Consider the following 19,454-nt stretch of genomic DNA (forward strand, 5'->3'; position numbering starts at 1 on the left):
TGCTGTAGCAGGTCCCTTCTCAGAGGTAGAGGCCACGGTTCGTCCGTGAGCATCTCTTGAAGTTCCGGATACCAAGTCCTTCTCGGCCAATCCGGAACCACTAGTATTGTTCTTACTCTTCTTTGCCGTATGATCTTCAATACCTTTGGTATGAGCGGCAGAGGAGGAAACACATACACTGACTGGTACACCCAAGGAGTTACCAGTGCGTCCACAGCTATTGCCTGTGGATCTCTTGACCTGGCGCAATATTTGTCCAGTTTCTTGTTGAGGCGAGACGCCATCATGTCTACAATTGGTCTTTCCCAACGGTCTATTAACATGTTGAAGACTTCTGGATGTAGACCCCACTCTCCCGGATGAAGATCGTGTCTGCTGAGGAAGTCTGCTTCCCAGTTGTCCACGCCCGGGATGAACACTGCTGACAGTGCTATCACGTGATTCTCCGCCCAGCGAAGAATCTTGGCAGCTTCTGCCATTGCACTCCTGCTTCTTGTGCCGCCCTGCCTGTTTACATGGGCGACCGCCGTGATGTTGTCCGACTGAATCAACACCGGCTTTCCTTGCAGGAGAAGTTCCGCCTGGCTTAGAGCATTGTAGATTGCTCTTAGTTCCAGAATGTTTATGTGAAGAGACTTTTCCAGACTCGTCCATACTCCCTGGAAGTTTCTTCCTTGTGTGACTGCTCCCCAGCCTCTCAGGCTGGCGTCCGTGGTCACCAGGATCCAATCCTGAATGCCGAATCTGCGGCCTTCTAATAGGTGAGCCTTCTGCAACCACCACAGAAGTGACACCCTTGTCTTTGGTGACAGGGTTATTCGCAGGTGCATCTGCAGATGCGACCCTGACCATTTGTCCAACAGATCCCTTTGGAATATTCTTGCATGGAATCTGCCGAATGGAATTGCTTCGTAAGAAGCCACCATTTTTCCCAGGACTCTTGTGCATTGATGTACTGACACTTTTCCTGGTTTTAGGAGGTTCCTGACCAGATCGGATAACTCCTTGGCTTTTTCCTCTGGAAGGAAAACCTTTTTCTGAACCGTGTCCAGAATCATTCCTAGGAACAGCAGACGAGTTGTCGGGATTAAATGGGATTTTGGAATATTCAGAATCCACCCGTGTTGTCTTAGCACCTCTTGAGATAGTGCTAAAGCTGTCTCCAGCTGTTCTCTGGACCTTGCCCTTATTAGGAGATCGTCCAAGTATGGGATAACTAATACGCCTTTTCTTCGAAGAAGAATCATCATCTCGGCCATTACCTTGGTAAAGACCCGAGGCGCCGTGGACAATCCGAACGGCAGCGTCTGAAACTGATAGTGACAGTTTTGAACAATGAACCTGAGGTACCCCTGGTGTGCGGGGTAAATCGGAACGTGTAGATACGCATCCTTGATGTCCAAGGATACCATAAAGTCCCCTTCTTCCAGGTTCGCTATCACTGCTCTGAGTGACTCCATCTTGAACTTGAACTTTTTTATGTAGAGGTTCAAGGACTTCAGATTTAGAATAGGCCTTACCGAGCCATCCGGCTTCGGTACCACAAATAGAGTGGAATAATACCCCTTTCCTTGTTGTAATAGGGGTACTTTGACTATCACCTGCTGAGCGTACAGCTTGTGAATGGCTTCCAACACCCTCTCCCTTTCGGAAGAGACGGTTGGTAAGGCAGACTTCAGGAAACGATGAGGAGGATCCGTCTCTAATTCCAACCTGTACCCCTGAGATATTATCTGCAGGATCCAGGGGTCTACCTGCGAGTGAGCCCACTGCGCGCTGTAATTTTTGAGACGGCCCCCCACTGTCCCCGAGTCCGCTTGAGAGGCCCCAGCGTCATGCTGAGGTTTTTGCAGGAGCCGGGGAGGGCTTCTGTTCCTGGGAAGGAGCTGCCTGTTGGTGTCTCTTCCCTCTTCCTCTGCCTCGTGGCAGGTACGACAAGCCCTTTGCTCTCTTATTTTTGTAGGAGCGAAAAGGCTGCGGTTGAAAGGTCGGTGCCTTTCTCTGTTGGGGAGTGACTTGAGGTAAAAAAGTGGATTTCCCGGCAGTAGCCGTGGCCACCAAGTCTGATAGACCAACTCCAAATAACTCCTCCCCTTTATACGGCAAAACCTCCATGTGACGTTTTGAATCCGCATCGCCTGTCCACTGTCGTGTCCATAAGGCTCTTCTGGCTGAAATGGACATAGCACTCACCCGAGATGCCAGTGTGCAAATATCCCTCTGTGCATCGCGCATATAGATAAATGCATCCTTTATTTGTTCTAACGACAGTAAAACATTGTCCCTATCTAGGGTATCAATATTTTCAATCAGGGATTCTGACCAAACTACTCCAGCACTGCACATCCAGGCAGTTGCTATAGCTGGTCGTAGTATAACACCTGCATGTGTGTATATATTCTTTTGAATAACTTCCATCTTTCTATCTGATGGATCCTTAAGTGCGGCCGTCTCAGGAGAGGGTAACGCCACTTGTTTGGATAAGCGTGTGAGCGCCTTGTCCACCTTAGGGGGTGTTTCCCAGCGCGCCCTAACCTCTGGCGGGAAAGGGTATAATGCCAATAACTTTTTTGAAATTATCAACTTTTTATCGGGAGCAACCCACGCTTCATCACACACGTCATTTAATTCTTCTGATTCAGGAAAAACTGTTTGTAGTTTTTTCACACCATACATAATACCCTGTTTTACGGTATCTGTAGTATCAGCTAAATGTAACGTCTCCTTCATTGCCAAAATCATATAACGTGTGGCCCTACTGGAAAATACGTTTGAATTTCTACCGTCGTCACTGGAATCAGTGCCCGTGTCTGGGTCTGTGTCGACCGACTGAGGCAAAGGGCGTTTTACAGCCCCTGACGGTGTTTGAGGCGCCTGGACAGGCATTAATTGATTGTCCGGCCGCCTCATGTCCTCAACTGACTGTTTAAGGGAAGATAAACCATCACGTAATTCCACAAATAAAGGCATCCATTCTGGTGTCGACCCCCTGGGGGGTGACATCTGCATATTTGGCAATTGCTCCGCCTCCACACCAATATCGTCCTCATACATGTCGACACCACGTACCGACACACACCGCAAACTCACAGGGAATGCTCTAATGAAGACAGGACCCACTAGCCCTTTTGGGGAGACAGAGGGAGAGTCTGCCAGCACACACCACAAAGCGCTATATATACAAGGGATATCCTTATATTAAGTGCTCCCTTATAGCTGCTTTAATATATATATATATATATATAGCCATTAATGTGCCCCCCCTCTCTGTTTTACCCTGTTTCTGTAGTGCAGTGCAGGGGAGAGACCTGGGAGCCGTTCTGACCAGCGGAGCTGTGACAGAAAATGGCGCCGTGTGCTGAGGAGATAGGCCCCGCCCCTTTTTCGGCGGGTTCTTCTCCCGCTATTTTTCCAGTCAGGCAGGGGTTAAATATCTCCATATAGCCCCTATGGGCTATATGTGAGGTATTTTTAGCCTTGTATAAGGTTTATATTTGCCTCTCAGAGCGCCCCCCCCCAGCGCTCTGCACCCTCAGTGACTGCCCAGTGAAGTGTGCTGAGAGGAAAATGGCGCACAGCTGCAGTGCTGTGCGCTACCTTATGAAGACTGAGGAGTCTTCAGCCGCCGGTTTCCGGACCTCTTCACGCTTCAGCATCTGCAAGGGGGTCGGCGGCGCGGCTCCGGGACCGGACTCCACGGCTGGGCCTGTGTTCGATCCCTCTGGAGCTAATGGTGTCCAGTAGCCAAGCAGCAAATCCACTCTGCATGCAGGTGAGTTTACTACTTTCCCCCTAAGTCCCACGTTGCAGTGATCCTGTTGCCAGCAGGACTCACTGTAAAGAAAAAAAACCTAAACTAAACTTTCTCTAAGCAGCTCTTTAGGAGAGCCACCTAGATTGCACCCTTCTCGTTCGGGCACAAAATCTAACTGGAGTCTGGAGGAGGGTCATAGGGGGAGGAGCCAGTGCACACCACCTGACCTAGTAAAGCTTTACTTTTTTGTGCCCTGTCTCCTGCGGAGCCGCTATTCCCCATGGTCCTTTCAGGAACCCCAGCATCCACTTAGGACGATAGAGAAATATCCAAGAGAAACGTCTGATGGATAAAAGGGATCAGTAATATCAACACATTCCCTGTATGGTGACGTTTAGGTGAACATTTGTATGTAGTGCCTGGAAAAACTGTGGTGATTTTGGTTTGTGAAGTATTGGTGGAGGTGTCTGGTGAGACCTCGTTCATTGGGACTAGGCTGCTTAAACATATGCGCACTGGGTAAGGACCATTCCTTTGCCTAAAGCATGTAGCTGGACCAAAGTGAAACATTTGTTACCTTCCCATGATCCTACCTTTCAGATCACTAACAAAAAAAAATAAGATTTTACTCACCGGTAAATCTATTTCTCGTAGTCCGTAGTGGATGCTGGGAACTCCATAAGGACCATGGGGAATAGACTGGCTCCGCAGGAGACTGGGCACTCTAAAAGAAAGTTTAGGTACTATCTGGTGTGCACTGGCTCCTCCCTCTATGCCCCTCCTCCAGACCTCAGTTAGGATACTGTGCCCGGAAGAGCTGACACAATAAGGAAGGATTTTGAATCCCGGGTAAGACTCATACCAGCCACACCAATCACACTGTATAACTCGTGATACTATACCCAGTTAACAGTATGAAATATAACTGAGCCTCTCAACAGATGGCTCAACAATAACCCTTTAGTTAGGCAATAACTATATACAAGTATTGCAGACAATCCGCACTTGGGATGGGCGCCCAGCATCCACTACGGACTACGAGAAATAGATTTACCGGTGAGTAAAATCTTATTTTCTCTGACGTCCTAGTGGATGCTGGGAACTCCGTAAGGACCATGGGGATTATACCAAAGCTCCCAAACGGGCGGGAGAGTGCGGATGACTCTGCAGCACCGAATGAGAGAACGCAAGGTCCTCCTCAGCCAGGGTATCAAATTTGTAGAATTTTGCAAACGTGTTTGCCCCTGACCAAGTTGCAGCTCGGCAAAGTTGTAAAGCCGAGACCCCTCGGGCAGCCGCCCAAGATGAGCCCACCTTCCTTGTGGAATGGGCTTTTACTGATTTAGGATGCGGCAATCCAGCCGCAGAATGCGCCAGCTGAAGTGTGCTACAAATCCAGCGAGCAATAGTCTGCTTAGAAGCAGGGGCACCTATTTTGTTGGGTGCATACAGGATAAAAAACCAGTCAGTTTTCCTGACTCCAGCCGTCCTGGAAATATAAATTTTTAAGGCCCTGACTACGTCCAGTAACTTGGAATCTTCCAAGTCCCTAGTAGCCGCAGGCACTACAATAGGTTGGTTCAAGTGAAAAGCTGATACCACCTTAGGGAGAAACTGGGGACGAGTCCTCAATTCTGCCCTATCCATATGGAAAATCAGATAAGGGCTTTTACATGACAAAGCCGCCAATTCTGACACACGCCTGGCCGAAGCCAAGGCCAATAACATGACCACTTTCCACGTGAGATATTTCAGATCCACAGTTTTAAGTGGCTCAAACCAATGTGATTTCAGGAAACTCAACACCACGTTGAGATCCCACGGTGCCATAGGAGGCACAAAAGGGGGCTGAATATATAGCACTCCCTTTACAAAGTCTGAACTTCAGGCAGTGAAGCCAGTTCTTTCTGGAAGAAAATCGACAGAGCCAAAATCTGGACCTTAATGGAACCCAATTTTAGGCCCATAGTCACTCCCGACTGTAGGAAGTGCAGAAAACGACCAAGCTGAATTTCCTCTGTTGGGGCCTTCCTGGCCTCACACGACGCAACATATTTTCGCCAAATACGGTGATAATGGTTTGCGGTTACTTCTTTCCTGGCTTTTATCAGCGTAGGACTGACTTCCTCCGGAATGCCCTTTTGCTTTAGGATCCGGAATTCAACCGCCATGCCGTCCCACGCAGCCGCGGTAAGTCTTGGAACAGACAGGGACCCTGCTGTAGCAGATCCTGTCTGAGCGGTAGAGGCCATGGGTCCTCTGATATTATTTCTGTAAGTTCTGGGTACCAAGCTCTTCTTGGCCCATCCGGAACCACGAGTATCGTTCTTACTCCTCGTTTTCTTATTATTCTCAGTACCTTTGGTATGAGAGGCAGAGGAGGGAATACATAAACAGACTGGTACACCCACGGTGTCACTAGAGCGTCCACAGCTATTGCCTGAGAGTCCCTTGACCTGGCGCAATATCTAGTTTTTTGTTTAGGCGGGACGCCATCATGTCCACCTGTGGCCTTTCCCAACGGTTTACCAACAGTTGGAAGACTTCTGGATGAAGTCCCCACTCTCCCGGGTGTCGGTCGTGTCTGCTGAGGAAGTCTGCTTCCCAGTTGTCCACTCCCGGAATGAACACTGCTGACAGTGCTAAGACGTGATTTTCCGCCCATCGGAGAATCCTTGTGGCTTCTGCCATCGCCCGCCTGCTTCTTGTGCCGCCCTGTCGGTTTACATGGGCGACTGCCGTGATGTTGTCTGATTGGATCAGTACCGGCTGGTTTTGAAGCAGAGGCCTTGCCAGACTTAGGGCATTGTAAATGGCCCTCAGTTCCAGAATATTTATGTGTAGGGACGACTCCTGACTTGACCAAAGTCCTTGGAAATTTCTTCCCTGTGTGACTGCCCCCCAGCCTCGAAGGCTGGCATCCGTGGTTACTTTTTCAGGACCCAGTCCTGTATGCCGAATCTGCGGCCCTCTTGAAGATGAGCACTCTGCAGCCACCACAGTAGAGATACCCTGGTCCTTGGAGACAGGGTTATCAGCCGATGCATCTGAAGATGCGATCCCGACCACTTGTCCAAGAGGTCCCACTAAAAGGTTCTTGTATGGAATCTGCCGAATGGAATTTTGCTTTGTAAGAAGCTACCATTTTTCCCAGGACTCGTGTGCAGTGATGCACCGATACCTGTTTTGGTTTCAGGAGGTCTCTGACTAGAGATGACAGCTCCTTGGCTTTCTCCTGCGGGAGAAACACTTTTTTCTGTTCTGTGTCCAGAACCATCCCCAGGAACAGTAGGCGTGTGGTAGGAACCAGCTGTGACTTTGGAATGTATAGAATCCATCCGTGCTGTTGTAGCACTTCCCGAGATAGTGCTACTCCGACCAACAACTGCTCCTTGGACCTCGCCTTTATAAGGAGATCGTCCAAGTACGGGATAATTAAAACTCCCTTTTTTCGAAGGAGTATCATCATTTCTGCCATTACCTTGGTAAAGACCCTCGGTGCCGTGGACAGTCCAAACGGCAGTGTTTGGAATTGGTAATGGCAATCTTGTACCACAAATCTGAGGTACTCCTGGTGAGGATGGTAAATGGGGACATGTAGGTAAGCATCCTTGATGTCCAGGATACCATGTAATCCCCCTCCTCCAGGCTTGCAATAACCGCCCTGAGCGATTCCATCTTGAACTTGAATTTTTTTATGTATGTGTTCAAGGATTTCAAATTTAAAACAGGTCTCACCGAACCGTCCGGTTTCGGTACCACAAACAGTGTGGAATAGTAACCCCGTCCTTGTTGAAGTAGGGGCACCTTGACTATCACCTGCTGGGAATACAGCTTGTGAATTGCCTCTAGCACAGTCTCCCTGCCTGAGGGAGTTGTCGGTAAGGCAGATTTGAGGAAACGTCGGGGGGGAGACGCCTCGAATTCCAGCTTGTACCCCTGAGATACTACTTGAAGGATCCAGGGATCCACCTGTGAGCGAGCCCACTGATCGCTGAAATTTTTGAGGCGGCCCCCCACCGTACCTGGCTACGCCTGTGGAGCCCCCGCGTCATGCGGTGGACTCAGAGGAAGCGGGGGAAGAATTTTGATTCTGGGAACTGGCTGACTGGTGCAGCTTTTTCCCTCTTCCCTCGTCTCTGTGCAGAAAGGAAGCGCCTTTGACCCGCTTGCTGTTCTGAAGCCGAAAGGACTGTACCTGATAATACAGTGCTTTTTTTAGGCTGTGAGGAAACCTGAGGTAAAAAAATTTCTTCCCAGCTGTTGCTGTGGATACGAGGTCCCAGAGACCATCCCCAAACAATTCCTCACCCTTATAAGGCTCTATGTGCCTTTTAAAGTCAGCATCACCTGTCCAGTGTCGGGTCTCTAATACCCTCCTGACAGAATGGACATTGCATTAATTCTGGATGCCAGCCGGCAAAATATCCCTCTGTGCATCCCTCATATATAAGACGACGTCTTATGTTCGCAAAATAGTATCCCTGTTTGACAGGGTTACAGACCACGCTGCAGCAGCACTATCTGCAGGTCTCAGTCTAGTACCTGAGTGTGTATATACAGACTTCAGGCTAGCCTCCTGCTATTTATCAGCAGGTACCTTCAAAGTGGCCGTATCCTAAGACGGCAGTGCCACCTTTTTTGACAAACGTGTGAGCGCCTTATCCACCCTAGGGGATATCTCCCAGCGTAACTTATCCTCTGGCGGGAAAGGATACGCCATCAGTAACTTTTTAGAAATTACCAGTTTCTTATCAGGGGAACCCACGCTTTTTCACACTTCATTCACTCATTTGATGGGGGAACAAAACACTGCCTGCTTTTTCTCCCCACACATAAAACCCTTTTTTAGTGGTACTTGGGTTAATGTCAGAAATGTGTAACACATTTTTTATTGCCGGGATCATGTAACGGATGTTCCTAGTGGATTGTGTATATGTCTCAACCTCGTCGACACTGGAGTCAGACTCCGTGTCGACATCTGTGTCTGCCATCAGAGGGAGCGGGCGTTTTTGAGCCCCTGATGGCCTTTGAGACGCCTGGGCAGGCGCGGGCTGAGAAGCCGGCTGTCCCATATCTGTTACGTCATCCAGCCTTTTATGTAAGGAGTTGACACTGTCGGTTAATATCTTCCACCTATCCATCCACTCTGGTGTCGGCCCACAGGGGGCGACATCCCATTTATCGGCATCTGCTCCGCCTCCACATAAGCCTCATCAAACATGTCGACACAGCCATACCGACATACCGCACACACACAGGGAATGCTCTGACTGAGGACAGGACCCCACACAGCCCTTTGGGGAGACAGAGAGAGAGTATGCCAGCACACACCAGAGCGCTATATAATGTAGGGATAAACACTATCACTGAGTGAATTTTCCCCAATAGCTGCTTGTATAAACAATATTGCGCCTAAATTTAGTGCCCCCCCTCTCTTTTTAACCCTTTGAGCCTGAAAACTACAGGGGAGAGCCTGGGGAGCTGTCTTCCAGCTACACTGTGAAGAGAAAATGGCGCCAGTGTGCCGAGGGAGATAGCTCCGCCCCTTTTTCACGGACTTTTCTCCCGCTTTTTTATGGATTCTGGCAGGGGTAATTATCACATATATAGCCTCTGGGGCTATATATTGTGATTATTTTGCCAGCCAAGGTGTTTTTATTGCTGCTCAGGGCGCCCCCCCCCAGCGCCCTGCACCCTCAGTGACCGGAGTGTGAAGTGTGTATGAGGAGCAATGGCGCACAGCTGCAGTGCTGTGCGCTACCTTGGTGAAGACTGAAGTCTTCTGCCGCCGATTTTCAGGACCATCTTCATGCTTCTGGCTCTGTAAGGGGGACGGCGGCGCGGCTCCGGGAACGAACACCAAGGACGGGTCCTGCGGTCGATCCCTCTGGAGCTAATGGTGTCCAGTAGCCTAAGAAGCCCAAGCTAGCTGCAAGCAGGTAGGTTCGCTTCTTCTCCCCTTAGTCCCTCGTTGCAGTGAGCCTGTTGCCAGCAGGTCTCACTGTAAAATAAAAAACCTAACATATACTTTCTTTCTAGGAGCTCAGGAGAGCCCCTAGTGTTCATCCAGCTCGGCCGGGCACAGAAATCTAACTGAGGTCTGGAGGAGGGGCATAGAGGGAGGAGCCAGTGCACACCAGATAGTACCTAATCTTTCTTTTAGAGTGCCCAGTCTCCTGCGGAGCCCGTCTATTCCCCATGGTCCTTACGGAGTTCCCAGCATCCACTAGGACGTCAGAGAAAAAAAAAAAAAACAGTTCACTTGTGACACAGATTTGAGGTTTTTTCTTATTTGGTAAGAAGTCTTGGAGAGGGAACAGGTGACTTTTTTGGGGGGAGGGGGGTTGCTGCTTTTATATTTGCACATCATATCAGAGGCATAGCTTTATTTCCATGCAAGTCTATCTGGAACAAGTATCTATGCTCCTTCTACATTAATGCTCACTATGCACTCGGCTAAACATGCTTTTAGATCTCACCTGGCCTCCAGCAGTAAGGATGTGAAAGGCCACTTTGTAGTCAAGGACATTGTGACACCTTTGGAATCTGCATTCGCCCAAGAGAAACAGAGACACAAGACCAAGAACAGCGACACTCCCTCCATCTTGCTGCAAGAGAAAACATACAAAGAATTATTCACCTGTATGAGAACACAAGCCTAACATCTCTCATGCAAACAGCTTCAGTTCACAGGGCAAAAGATTTGTAGCCCCTGCAGAGAAGATATCCCATAGGTGATGTACCGTATGGTGGGATTACCAACATTTGTTTTGTTTTTTTACAGTAGTGAACAGGCCAGCACATGCTAGACAAGTCTCTTATCCCCTGGGACATAGGTAGTGGGGTGAGGGGTGGGGGGGGGAATTGTGAAGATGCATTCAACCTCACAAACAGGAGATACAAGAGTTAATGCAATAAGTCTCCCAGTGTTACATAATAGAAGATGACCTCTTGATACAGACAGTAGAGGCAGAAAACGTGTAGGCTGCAACAGAGTTCAGGTCTCAGGGTTGGCTTTAGCTTCTAATAAATTGACAGCACAAATATGATTTCTGCTTATGGAATATTTGGGGTGGTATTCATGTGACCGTCGCCACCGAGCCCGCAGCGTGGCGAGCCCGCAAGGGGCTTGCTGCACTCGCCCCTCCCCGCCGGGATCCCGGCGTCGGTATGCTGCCGGGATCCCGGCGTCGGTAAGCTGACCGGCGGTCAGGAGACCGCCGGTCAGCCATACTACACCCGAACATTTGCGCTCACTGTTCTTAGGTCTTAACCTGCAGCTCATCCTTCTTTAAAAATGAAGTGCTTTCCAGGTGACCTCACAGTGAATGTCCGCTCCAGAATCTCAACCCCCAGATTAGTTCCTCTTGAGGCCTGATTCAGGTCCCGATGCAGTGCAGTACCGATGTTCACCAGTTTGCGCAAGTGTCGGACCAGCGTCACATACGTCGCACTATGGCATCAGAGTAAGTGATTGATAGGCTGATGCCATTTGGGGACGGAGAGGGGGTGGCGACAGCCTCCGTTTCTCCAAATGGAGGCGTGTTGCACCTGTTGCGGGTGGGGGGACACACACAAGGCCAGGATCTCAGTCAAAGGACGGAGAATTCCTGGCCACTTGCATGACCAATGCTGTTGGAGATGATCCGATACTGCATCCTAGCAGTACGGATGGTTAACATTACTGCCTCAAGCACTGAGGTCATGGGTTCGATTTTAACCACATCCCTTACTGTGTGGAGTTTATATATTCTACCCATACTTGCATGGGTTTCCTCCAGGTATTCTGAATTCCTCCCACAATCCAAATACTGATAGGTTAATTGTTGCCCAACAAAAGAGATAACCCTAGCGTGTGCCTGTACATAGGCAGACTAGACAGGCCAAGTGTTTCTCATCTGCTGTCAAATGCTATGATTCTATGTTTCACATTGTCAACATGTCTACCCACGCATACTGTACATTGCGCTGAGCAGTCATAAATGCACAATATGCCCCAACAATGTCTATCAGCAATCACACATACTTCTGCACACAGTGTGCCTTACAATGAGCTAGGAGTAAATCCAGCTTTTCTACCTTGAAAAACCCATGTTGCTCTAAAGGTGAAGGGTAAATGTAAAATGTTTGGATAGATTTAAAATTGGGAGGGGGAATATGCTATTTCAGCTCTAAGGGGTAGATTTACTAAGGAGAGAATCATCAAAGCCACCGACGAATGTATTTAAAATGGCAACAAAAAATATGATTTTAAACCTACCGGTAAATATTTTTCTCCTAGTCCGTAGAGGATGCTGGGGACTCCGTAAGGACCATTGGGTATAGACGGCTCCGCAGGAGACATGGGCACTTTAAGACTTTAGAATGGGTGTGCACTGGCTCCTCCCTCTATGCCCCTCCTCCAGACCTCAGTTAGGACTGTGCTCAGAGGAGACTGACAGTACGAGGAAAGGATTTTTGTTAATCTAAGGGCGAGATACATACCAGCCCACACCACACACACCGTACAACATGGTATATACTAAACCAGTTAACAGCATGAACAGCAGCATCAGTCCGAGACTGATCTCAACTGTAACATAACCCTTATGTAAGCAACAACTATATACAAGTCTTGCAGAATTTTTCCACACTGGGACAGGCGCCCAGCATCCTCTACGGACTAGGAGAAAAAGATTTACCGGTAGGTTTAAAATCTTATTTTCTCTTACGTCCTAGAGGATGCTGGAGACTCCGTAAGGACCATGGGGATTATACTAAAGCTCCAGACCGGGCGGGAGAGTGCGGATGACTCTGCAGCACCGATTGAGCAAACATGAGGTCCTCATCAGCCAGGGTATCAAACTTGTAGAATCTTGCAAAATTGTTTGAACCCGACCAAGTATCAGCTCGGCAAAGCTGTAATGCCGAGACGCCTCGGGCAGCCGCCCAAGAAGAGCCCACCTTCCTAGTGGAATGGGCCTTTACCGAATTTCGGAACCGGCAATCCAGCCGTAGAATGAGCCTGCGGAATCGTGTTACAGATCCAGCGAGCAATAGTCTGTTTAGATGCAGGAGCGCCAACCTTGTTGGCTGCATACAGGACAAACAGTGCTTCTGTTTTCCTAACCCTACCCGTTCTGGCGATATAAATCTTTAAGGCCCTGACTACATCAAGGGACTTGGAATCCTCCACGGCACCCGTAGCCACAGGCACCACAATAGGTTGGTTCATATGAAATGACGAAACCACCTTAGGCAGAAAATGAGGACGAGTCCTCAACTCTGCTTTATCCGCATGGAAAATCAGATAGGGGCTCTTGTAAGACAAAGCCGCCAAGTCGGACACCCGCCTTGCAGATGTCAAGGTCAATACCATGACCACTTTCTAAGTGAGAAACTTCAATTCAACTGTTTGAAGAGGTTCAAATCAGTGTGATTTAAGGAACTGTAACACCACGTTAAGGTCCCACGGTGCCACTGGAGGCACAAAAGGAGGTTGGATGAGCCACACTCCCTTTACAAAAGTCTGGACTTCTGGGGGAGAAGCAAATTCCTTCTGAAAGAATATAGATAAACCCGAAATCTGCACCTTAATGGAGCCTAACTTCAGGCCCATATCCATACCTGACTGCAGAAAATGGAGAAAACTACCCAGTTGAGAATCATCCTTAGGGCATTCTTGGCTCCATACCAAGACACATATTTTCTCCCGAGACGGTGATAGTGTGTCGCCGTTACCTCCTACCTAGCTGTAATAAGAGTAGGGACGACTTCATCCGGAATACCTTTCCTAGCTAGGATTAGGTGTTCAACCGCCATACCGTCAAACTTAACCGCGGTAAGTCTTGGAACACACAGGGCCCCTGTAGTAACAGGTCCTCCCTGAGAGGAAGAGGCCACGGATCTTCTGTGATCATTTCCGGAAGATCTGAACTCCAGGCCCTTCGAGGCCAATCTGAAACAACGAGTATTGTCCGCACTCTTGTTCGTCTTAGGATTCTCAATATCCTTGAGATGCAAGGAAGTGGAGGGAACACAGAGACCGACTGAAACACCCACGGTGTCACCAGGGCGTCCACTGCCAGTGCCTGAGGGTCTCGACCCGGAATAATACGTCCGAAGCTTACTGTTGAGGCGTGACGCCATCATGTCTATTTGAGGAAGTCCCCAACAACTTGTCACCTCTGCAAAGACTTCTTGATGAAGTCCCCACTCCCCTGGATGGAGATCGTGTCTGCTGAGGAAGTCTGCTTCCCAGATGTCTACTCCCGGAATGAAGACCACTGACAGACCGCTTACATGATTTTCCGCCCAGCGAAGAATCCTGGTGGCTTCTGCCATTGCTGCTCTGCTTCTTGTCCCGCCCTGGCGGTTTACATGCGCCCCGGCTGTGACGTTTTCTGACTGTAACAGAACAGGTAGGTTGCGAAGAAGATTCTCCGCCTGTCGGAGGCCGTTGTATATGGCCCTTAATTCCAGTATATTGACGTGTAGACAAGCCTCCTGGCTTGACCATATTCCCTGAAAATTGTTTCCCTGTGTGACTAATCCCCATCCTCGGAGGCTCGCGTCCGTGGTGACAAGAACCCTATCTCGCATGCCGAACCTGCGACCCTCTAGAAGGGGAGTACTCTGGAGCCACCACAGGAGAGAGAGAGAGAGAAACCCTGGGGGACAGGGTATCTTCTAATGTATCCGCAGATGGGACCCTGACCACTTGTCCAGAAGGTCCCACTGAAAAGTCCTTGCATGGAACCTGCTGAATGGAATGGCCTCGTAGGCCGCCACCATCTTTCCCAATACTCGAGTGCATTGATGAAATGACACTCTGTTTGGCTTTAACAGGTCTTTGATCATGTTCTGGAGTTCCTGGGCTTTGTCCACAGGGAGAAAAACCCCATTTGTTTTCCCGTCTCCAGAATCATGCCCAAAAAAGACATCCGAGTTGTCGGAACCAACTGCGACTTAGGTAGATTTAGAATCCAGCTGTGCTGTTGTAGTACTCTCAGGGAGAGAGACACGGTTTTTAATAACTGTTCCCTTGAACTCGCATATATCAGGAGATCGTCCAAGTATGTGATACTTGTGACCCCTTGCTTGCGCAGGAGCACCATCATTTCCGCCATTACCGTTGTGAAAATTCTCGGGTCCGTGGAAAGCCCAAACGGCAACGTCTGAAACTGGTAATGACAATCCTGTACAGCGAATCTTAGGTACGCCCGATGAGGAGGATATATGGGGACATGAAGGTATGCATCCTTTATGTCTAGTGACACCATAAAATCCCCCCCTTTCCAGGCTGGATATCCTTGCCTTGAGAGATTCCATCTTGAGTTTGAACCTCTTTAAATATAGGTTTAGGGATTTTAGATTCAGAATTGGTCTGACCGAGCCATCCGGCTTTGGGACCACAAATAGGGTTGAATAAAACCCTTTTCCCTGTTGCACTAGGGGAACCATGATAATCACTTGCTGTTGATACAGCTTTAGTATGGCAGCCAAAACTATTTTCCTCTCCGGGGAAGTAGCTGGCAAGGCCGATTTGAAAATTGGTATGGAAACACCTCTTTGATGGATTTGGTAGAGGCCGGGGAGGACCTTTTTCTTGTGAACTAGACGCAGCCGGTGTTCTTTTCCCTCTACCTCTGGCGAGGAAAGAAAACCACGCCCCTTTCTGAACTTACGCGACCGAAAGGACAGCATCTGTTATTAGGGTGTTTTCTTTTGCTGTGGGGGAACGTACGGCAAAAAAAATAAGAATTTACTCACCGGTAATTCTATTTCTCGTAGTCTGTAGTGGATGCTGGGGACTCCGTAAGGACCATGGGGAATAGACGGCTCCGCAGGAGACTGGGCACATCTAAAGAAAGATTTAGGTCTATCTGGTGTGCACTGGCTCCTCCCCCTATGACCCTCCTCCAAGCCTCAGTTAGGACACTGTGCCCGGAAGAGCTGACACAATAAGGAAGGATTTTGAATCCCGGGTAAGACTCATACCAGCCACACCAATCACACTGTATAACTCGTGATACTATACCCAGTTAACAGTATGAAATATAACTGAGCCTCTCAACAGATGGCTCGCAATAACAACCCGATTTGTGTAACAATAACTATTTACAAGTATTGCAGACAATCCGCACTTGGGATGGGCGCCCAGCATCCACTACGGACTACGAGAAATAGAATTACCGGTGAGTAAATTCTTATTTTCTCTGACGTCCTAGTGGATGCTGGGGACTCCGTAAGGACCATGGGGATTATACCAAAGCTCCCAAACGGGCGGGAGAGTGCGGATGACTCTGCAACACCGAATGAGAGAACTCCAGGTCCTCCTCAGCCAGGGTATCAAATTTGTAGAATTTTGCAAACGTGTTTGCCCCTGACCAAGTAGCGGCTCGGCAAAGTTGTAAAGCCGAGACCCCTCGGGCAGCCGCCCAAGATGAGCTCACATTCCTTGTGGAATGGGCTTTTACAGATTTAGGCTGCGGTAGTCCCACCGCAGAATGTGCCAGCTAAATAGTGCTACAAATCCAGCGCGCGATAGTCTGCTTAGAAGCAGGAGCACCCAGTTTGTTGGGTGCATATAGGATAAACAGCGAGTCAGTTTTCCTGACTCCAGCCGTCCTGGAAACATAAATTTTCAGGTCCCTGACTACGTCCAGTAACTTGGAATCCTCCAAGTTCCTAGTAGCCGCAGGCACCACAATAGGCTGGTTCAAGTGAAACGCTGATACCACCTTCGGGAGAAACTGAGGACGAGTCCTCAACTCTGCCCTATCCATATGGAAAATCAGATAAGGGCTTTTATAGGACAAAGCCGCCAATTCTGACACACGCCTGGCCGAAGCCAGGGCCAACAGCATGACCACTTTCCACGTGAGATATTCCAAATCCACAGTCTTAAGTGGTTCAAACCAATGTGATTTCAGGAACTCCAAAACCACATTGAGATCCCAAGGTGCCACTGGGAGCACAAAAGGAGGCTGAATACGCAGAACTCCTTTGACAAAAGTCTGAACTTCAGCCAGTGAAGCCAGTTCTTTCTGGAAGAAAATAGACAGGGCCGAATTCTGGACCTTAATGGACCCCAATTTAAGGCCCAACGTCACCCCTGCTTGCAGGAAATGCAGGAATCGACCCAGTTGAAATTCCTCCGTTGGGGCCTTCCTGGCCTCACACCAAGCAACACATTTCCGCCAAATGCGGTGATAATGTTTTGCGGTGACATCCTTCCTGGCTTTGATCAGGGTAGGTATGACTTCCTCCGGAATGCCCTTTTCCTTCAGGATCCGGTGTTCAACCGCCATGCCGTCAAACGTAGCCGCGGTAAGTCTTGGAACAGACAGGGCCCCTGCTGCAGCAGGTCCTGTCTGAGCGGCAGAGGCCAAGGGTCCTCTGAAAGCATCTCTTGAAGTTCCGGGTACCAAGCTCTTCTTGGCCAATCCGGAACCACGAGTATAGTTTTCACTCCTCGCCTTCGTATTAATCTCAGTACCTTGGGAATGAGAGGCAGAGGAGGAAATACATAAACCGACTGGTACACCCACGGTGTTACAAGAGCGTCCACAGCGATCGCCTGAGGGTCCCTTGACCTGGCGCAATATCTTTTTAGCTTTTTGTTGAGACGGGACGCCATCATGTCCACCTGTGGTCTTTCCCACCGGTTTACCAGCATTTGGAAGACTTCTGGATGAAGTCCCCATTCTCCCGGGTGGAGGTCATCCTGTATTCCGAATCTGTGGCTCTCTAGTAGATGAGCCCTCTGCAGCCACCACAGCAGCGACACCCTGGTCCTTGCCGACAGGGTTATCCGCTGTTGCATCTGGAGATGGGACCCGGACCATTTGTTCAACAGGTCCCACTGGAAAGTCCTTGCGTGGAACCTTCCGAATGGAATTGCTTCGTACGAAGCTACCATTTTTCCCAGGACTCGTGTGCATTGATGTACCGACACCTGTCCCGGTTTTAGGAGGTCTCTGACTAGAGATGACAACTCCTCGGCTTTTTCCACTGGAAGAAACACTTTTTTCTGGTCTGTGTCCAGAATCATTCCCAGGAACAGAAGACGTGTCGTCGGGACCAGCTGTGACTTTGGAATATTGAGAATCCAGCCGTGCTGTTGTAGCACTTCCCGAGAAAGTGCTACCCCCACAACCAACTGTTCCTTGGACCTCGCCTTTATCAGGAGATCGTCCAAGTACGGGATAATTAAAACTCCTTTCTTGCGAAGGAGTATCATCATTTCGGCCATTACCTTGGTAAAGACCCTCGGTGCCGTGGATAACCCAAACGGCAGCGTCTGGAACTGATAGTGACAGTCCTGTACCACAAATCTGAGGTACTCCTGGTGAGGAGGGTAAATGGGGACATGCAGGTACGCATCCTTGATGTCCAGGGAGACCATGTAATCCCCCTCGTCCAGGCTCGCAATAACCGCCCTGAGCGATTCCATCTTGAACTTGAACCTTTTGATATAAGTGTTCAAGGATTTTAAATTTAAGATGGGTCTCACCGAACCGTCCGGTTTCGGTACCACAAACATTGTGGAATAGTAACCCTTCCCTTGCTGAAGGAGGGGTACCTTGACAATCACTTGCTGTGAATACAGTTTTGGGATAGCCACCAACACTGCCTCCCTGGCAGAGGGTGTTGCTGGTAAGGCAGATTTTAGAAAACGGCAGGGGGGGGGGGGGGGGGGGGGGGGGAGGGAACGTCTCGAATTCCAGCCTGTACCCCTGAGATACTACTTGAAGGGTCCAGGGATCCACCTGTGAGAGAGCCCACTGTGTGCTGAAATTTCTGAGACGGGCCCCCACCGTACCCGGATCCGCCTGTGAAGCCCCAGCGTCATGCTGTGGACTTACCGGACGCGGGGGAGGACTTTTGCTCTTGGGAACTGGCTGTATGTTGCAGCTTTTTCCCTCTACCTTTGCCTCTCGGCAGAAAGGATGCGCCTCGAGCCCTCTTGTGTTTATGGGGCCGAAAGGAATGTACTTGATAATACGGTGCCTTCTTTTGCTGTGGGGTAGCCTGTGGCAAAAATGTCGATTTCCCAGCCGTAGCTGTGGAAACGAGGTCTGAAAGACCATCCCCAAACAGTTCCACCCCCTTATAAGGCAAAACTTCCATGTGCCTTTTTGAATCGGCATCACCTGACCACTGCCGAGTCCATAACACCCTTCTGGCAGCAATGGACATTGCGCTTATTTTTGATGCCAGCCGGCAAATATCCCTCTGTGCATCACGCATGTATAAGACAGCGTCTTTTATATGCTCTACTGTCAGCAAAATAGTGTCCCTATCCAGGGTATCAATATTATCCGACAGGGAATCTGACCACGCAGCAGCAGCACTGCACATCCATGCTGATGCAATCGCTGGTCGCAATATAATGCCCGTGTGCGTATATATAGCTTTTAGGGTAGCCTCCTGCTTTCTATCAGCAGGATCCTTTAGGGCGGCCGTATCCGGAGACGGTAGTGCCACCTGTTTTGATAAACGTGTAAGCGCTTTATCTACCCTAGGGGATGTTTCCCAACGTGACCTATCCTCTGGCGGGAAAGGGTACGCTGCCAATAACCGTTTAGAAATTATCAATTTCTTATCGGGGGAAGTCCAGGCTTCCTCACACACCTCATTTAATTCCTCAGATGCAGGAAAAATAATAATTTACTTACCGATAATTCTATTTCTCGTAGTCCGTAGTGGATGC

General features: G+C 49.3%; 1 protein-coding gene across 3 annotated transcripts in view; it reads right to left on the reverse strand.

Annotated features, from left to right (window-relative positions):
• The window catches only part of UGGT1 (UDP-glucose glycoprotein glucosyltransferase 1), a 381,222-nt gene that overhangs the window by 339,402 nt on the left and 22,366 nt on the right, over positions 1-19,454 (reverse strand). For all 3 annotated transcript variants that reach the window (XM_063915521.1, XM_063915522.1, XM_063915523.1), the window contains exon 2: positions 10,237-10,365. In XM_063915521.1, the coding sequence (XP_063771591.1) occupies positions 10,237-10,365 (129 nt within the window). The remainder of the gene's footprint in view (positions 1-10,236; positions 10,366-19,454) is intronic.

This window comes from Pseudophryne corroboree, chromosome 4 (genome assembly GCF_028390025.1).
Source record: "Pseudophryne corroboree isolate aPseCor3 chromosome 4, aPseCor3.hap2, whole genome shotgun sequence".
In the NCBI taxonomy this organism is placed as follows: Eukaryota; Metazoa; Chordata; class Amphibia; order Anura; family Myobatrachidae; genus Pseudophryne; species Pseudophryne corroboree.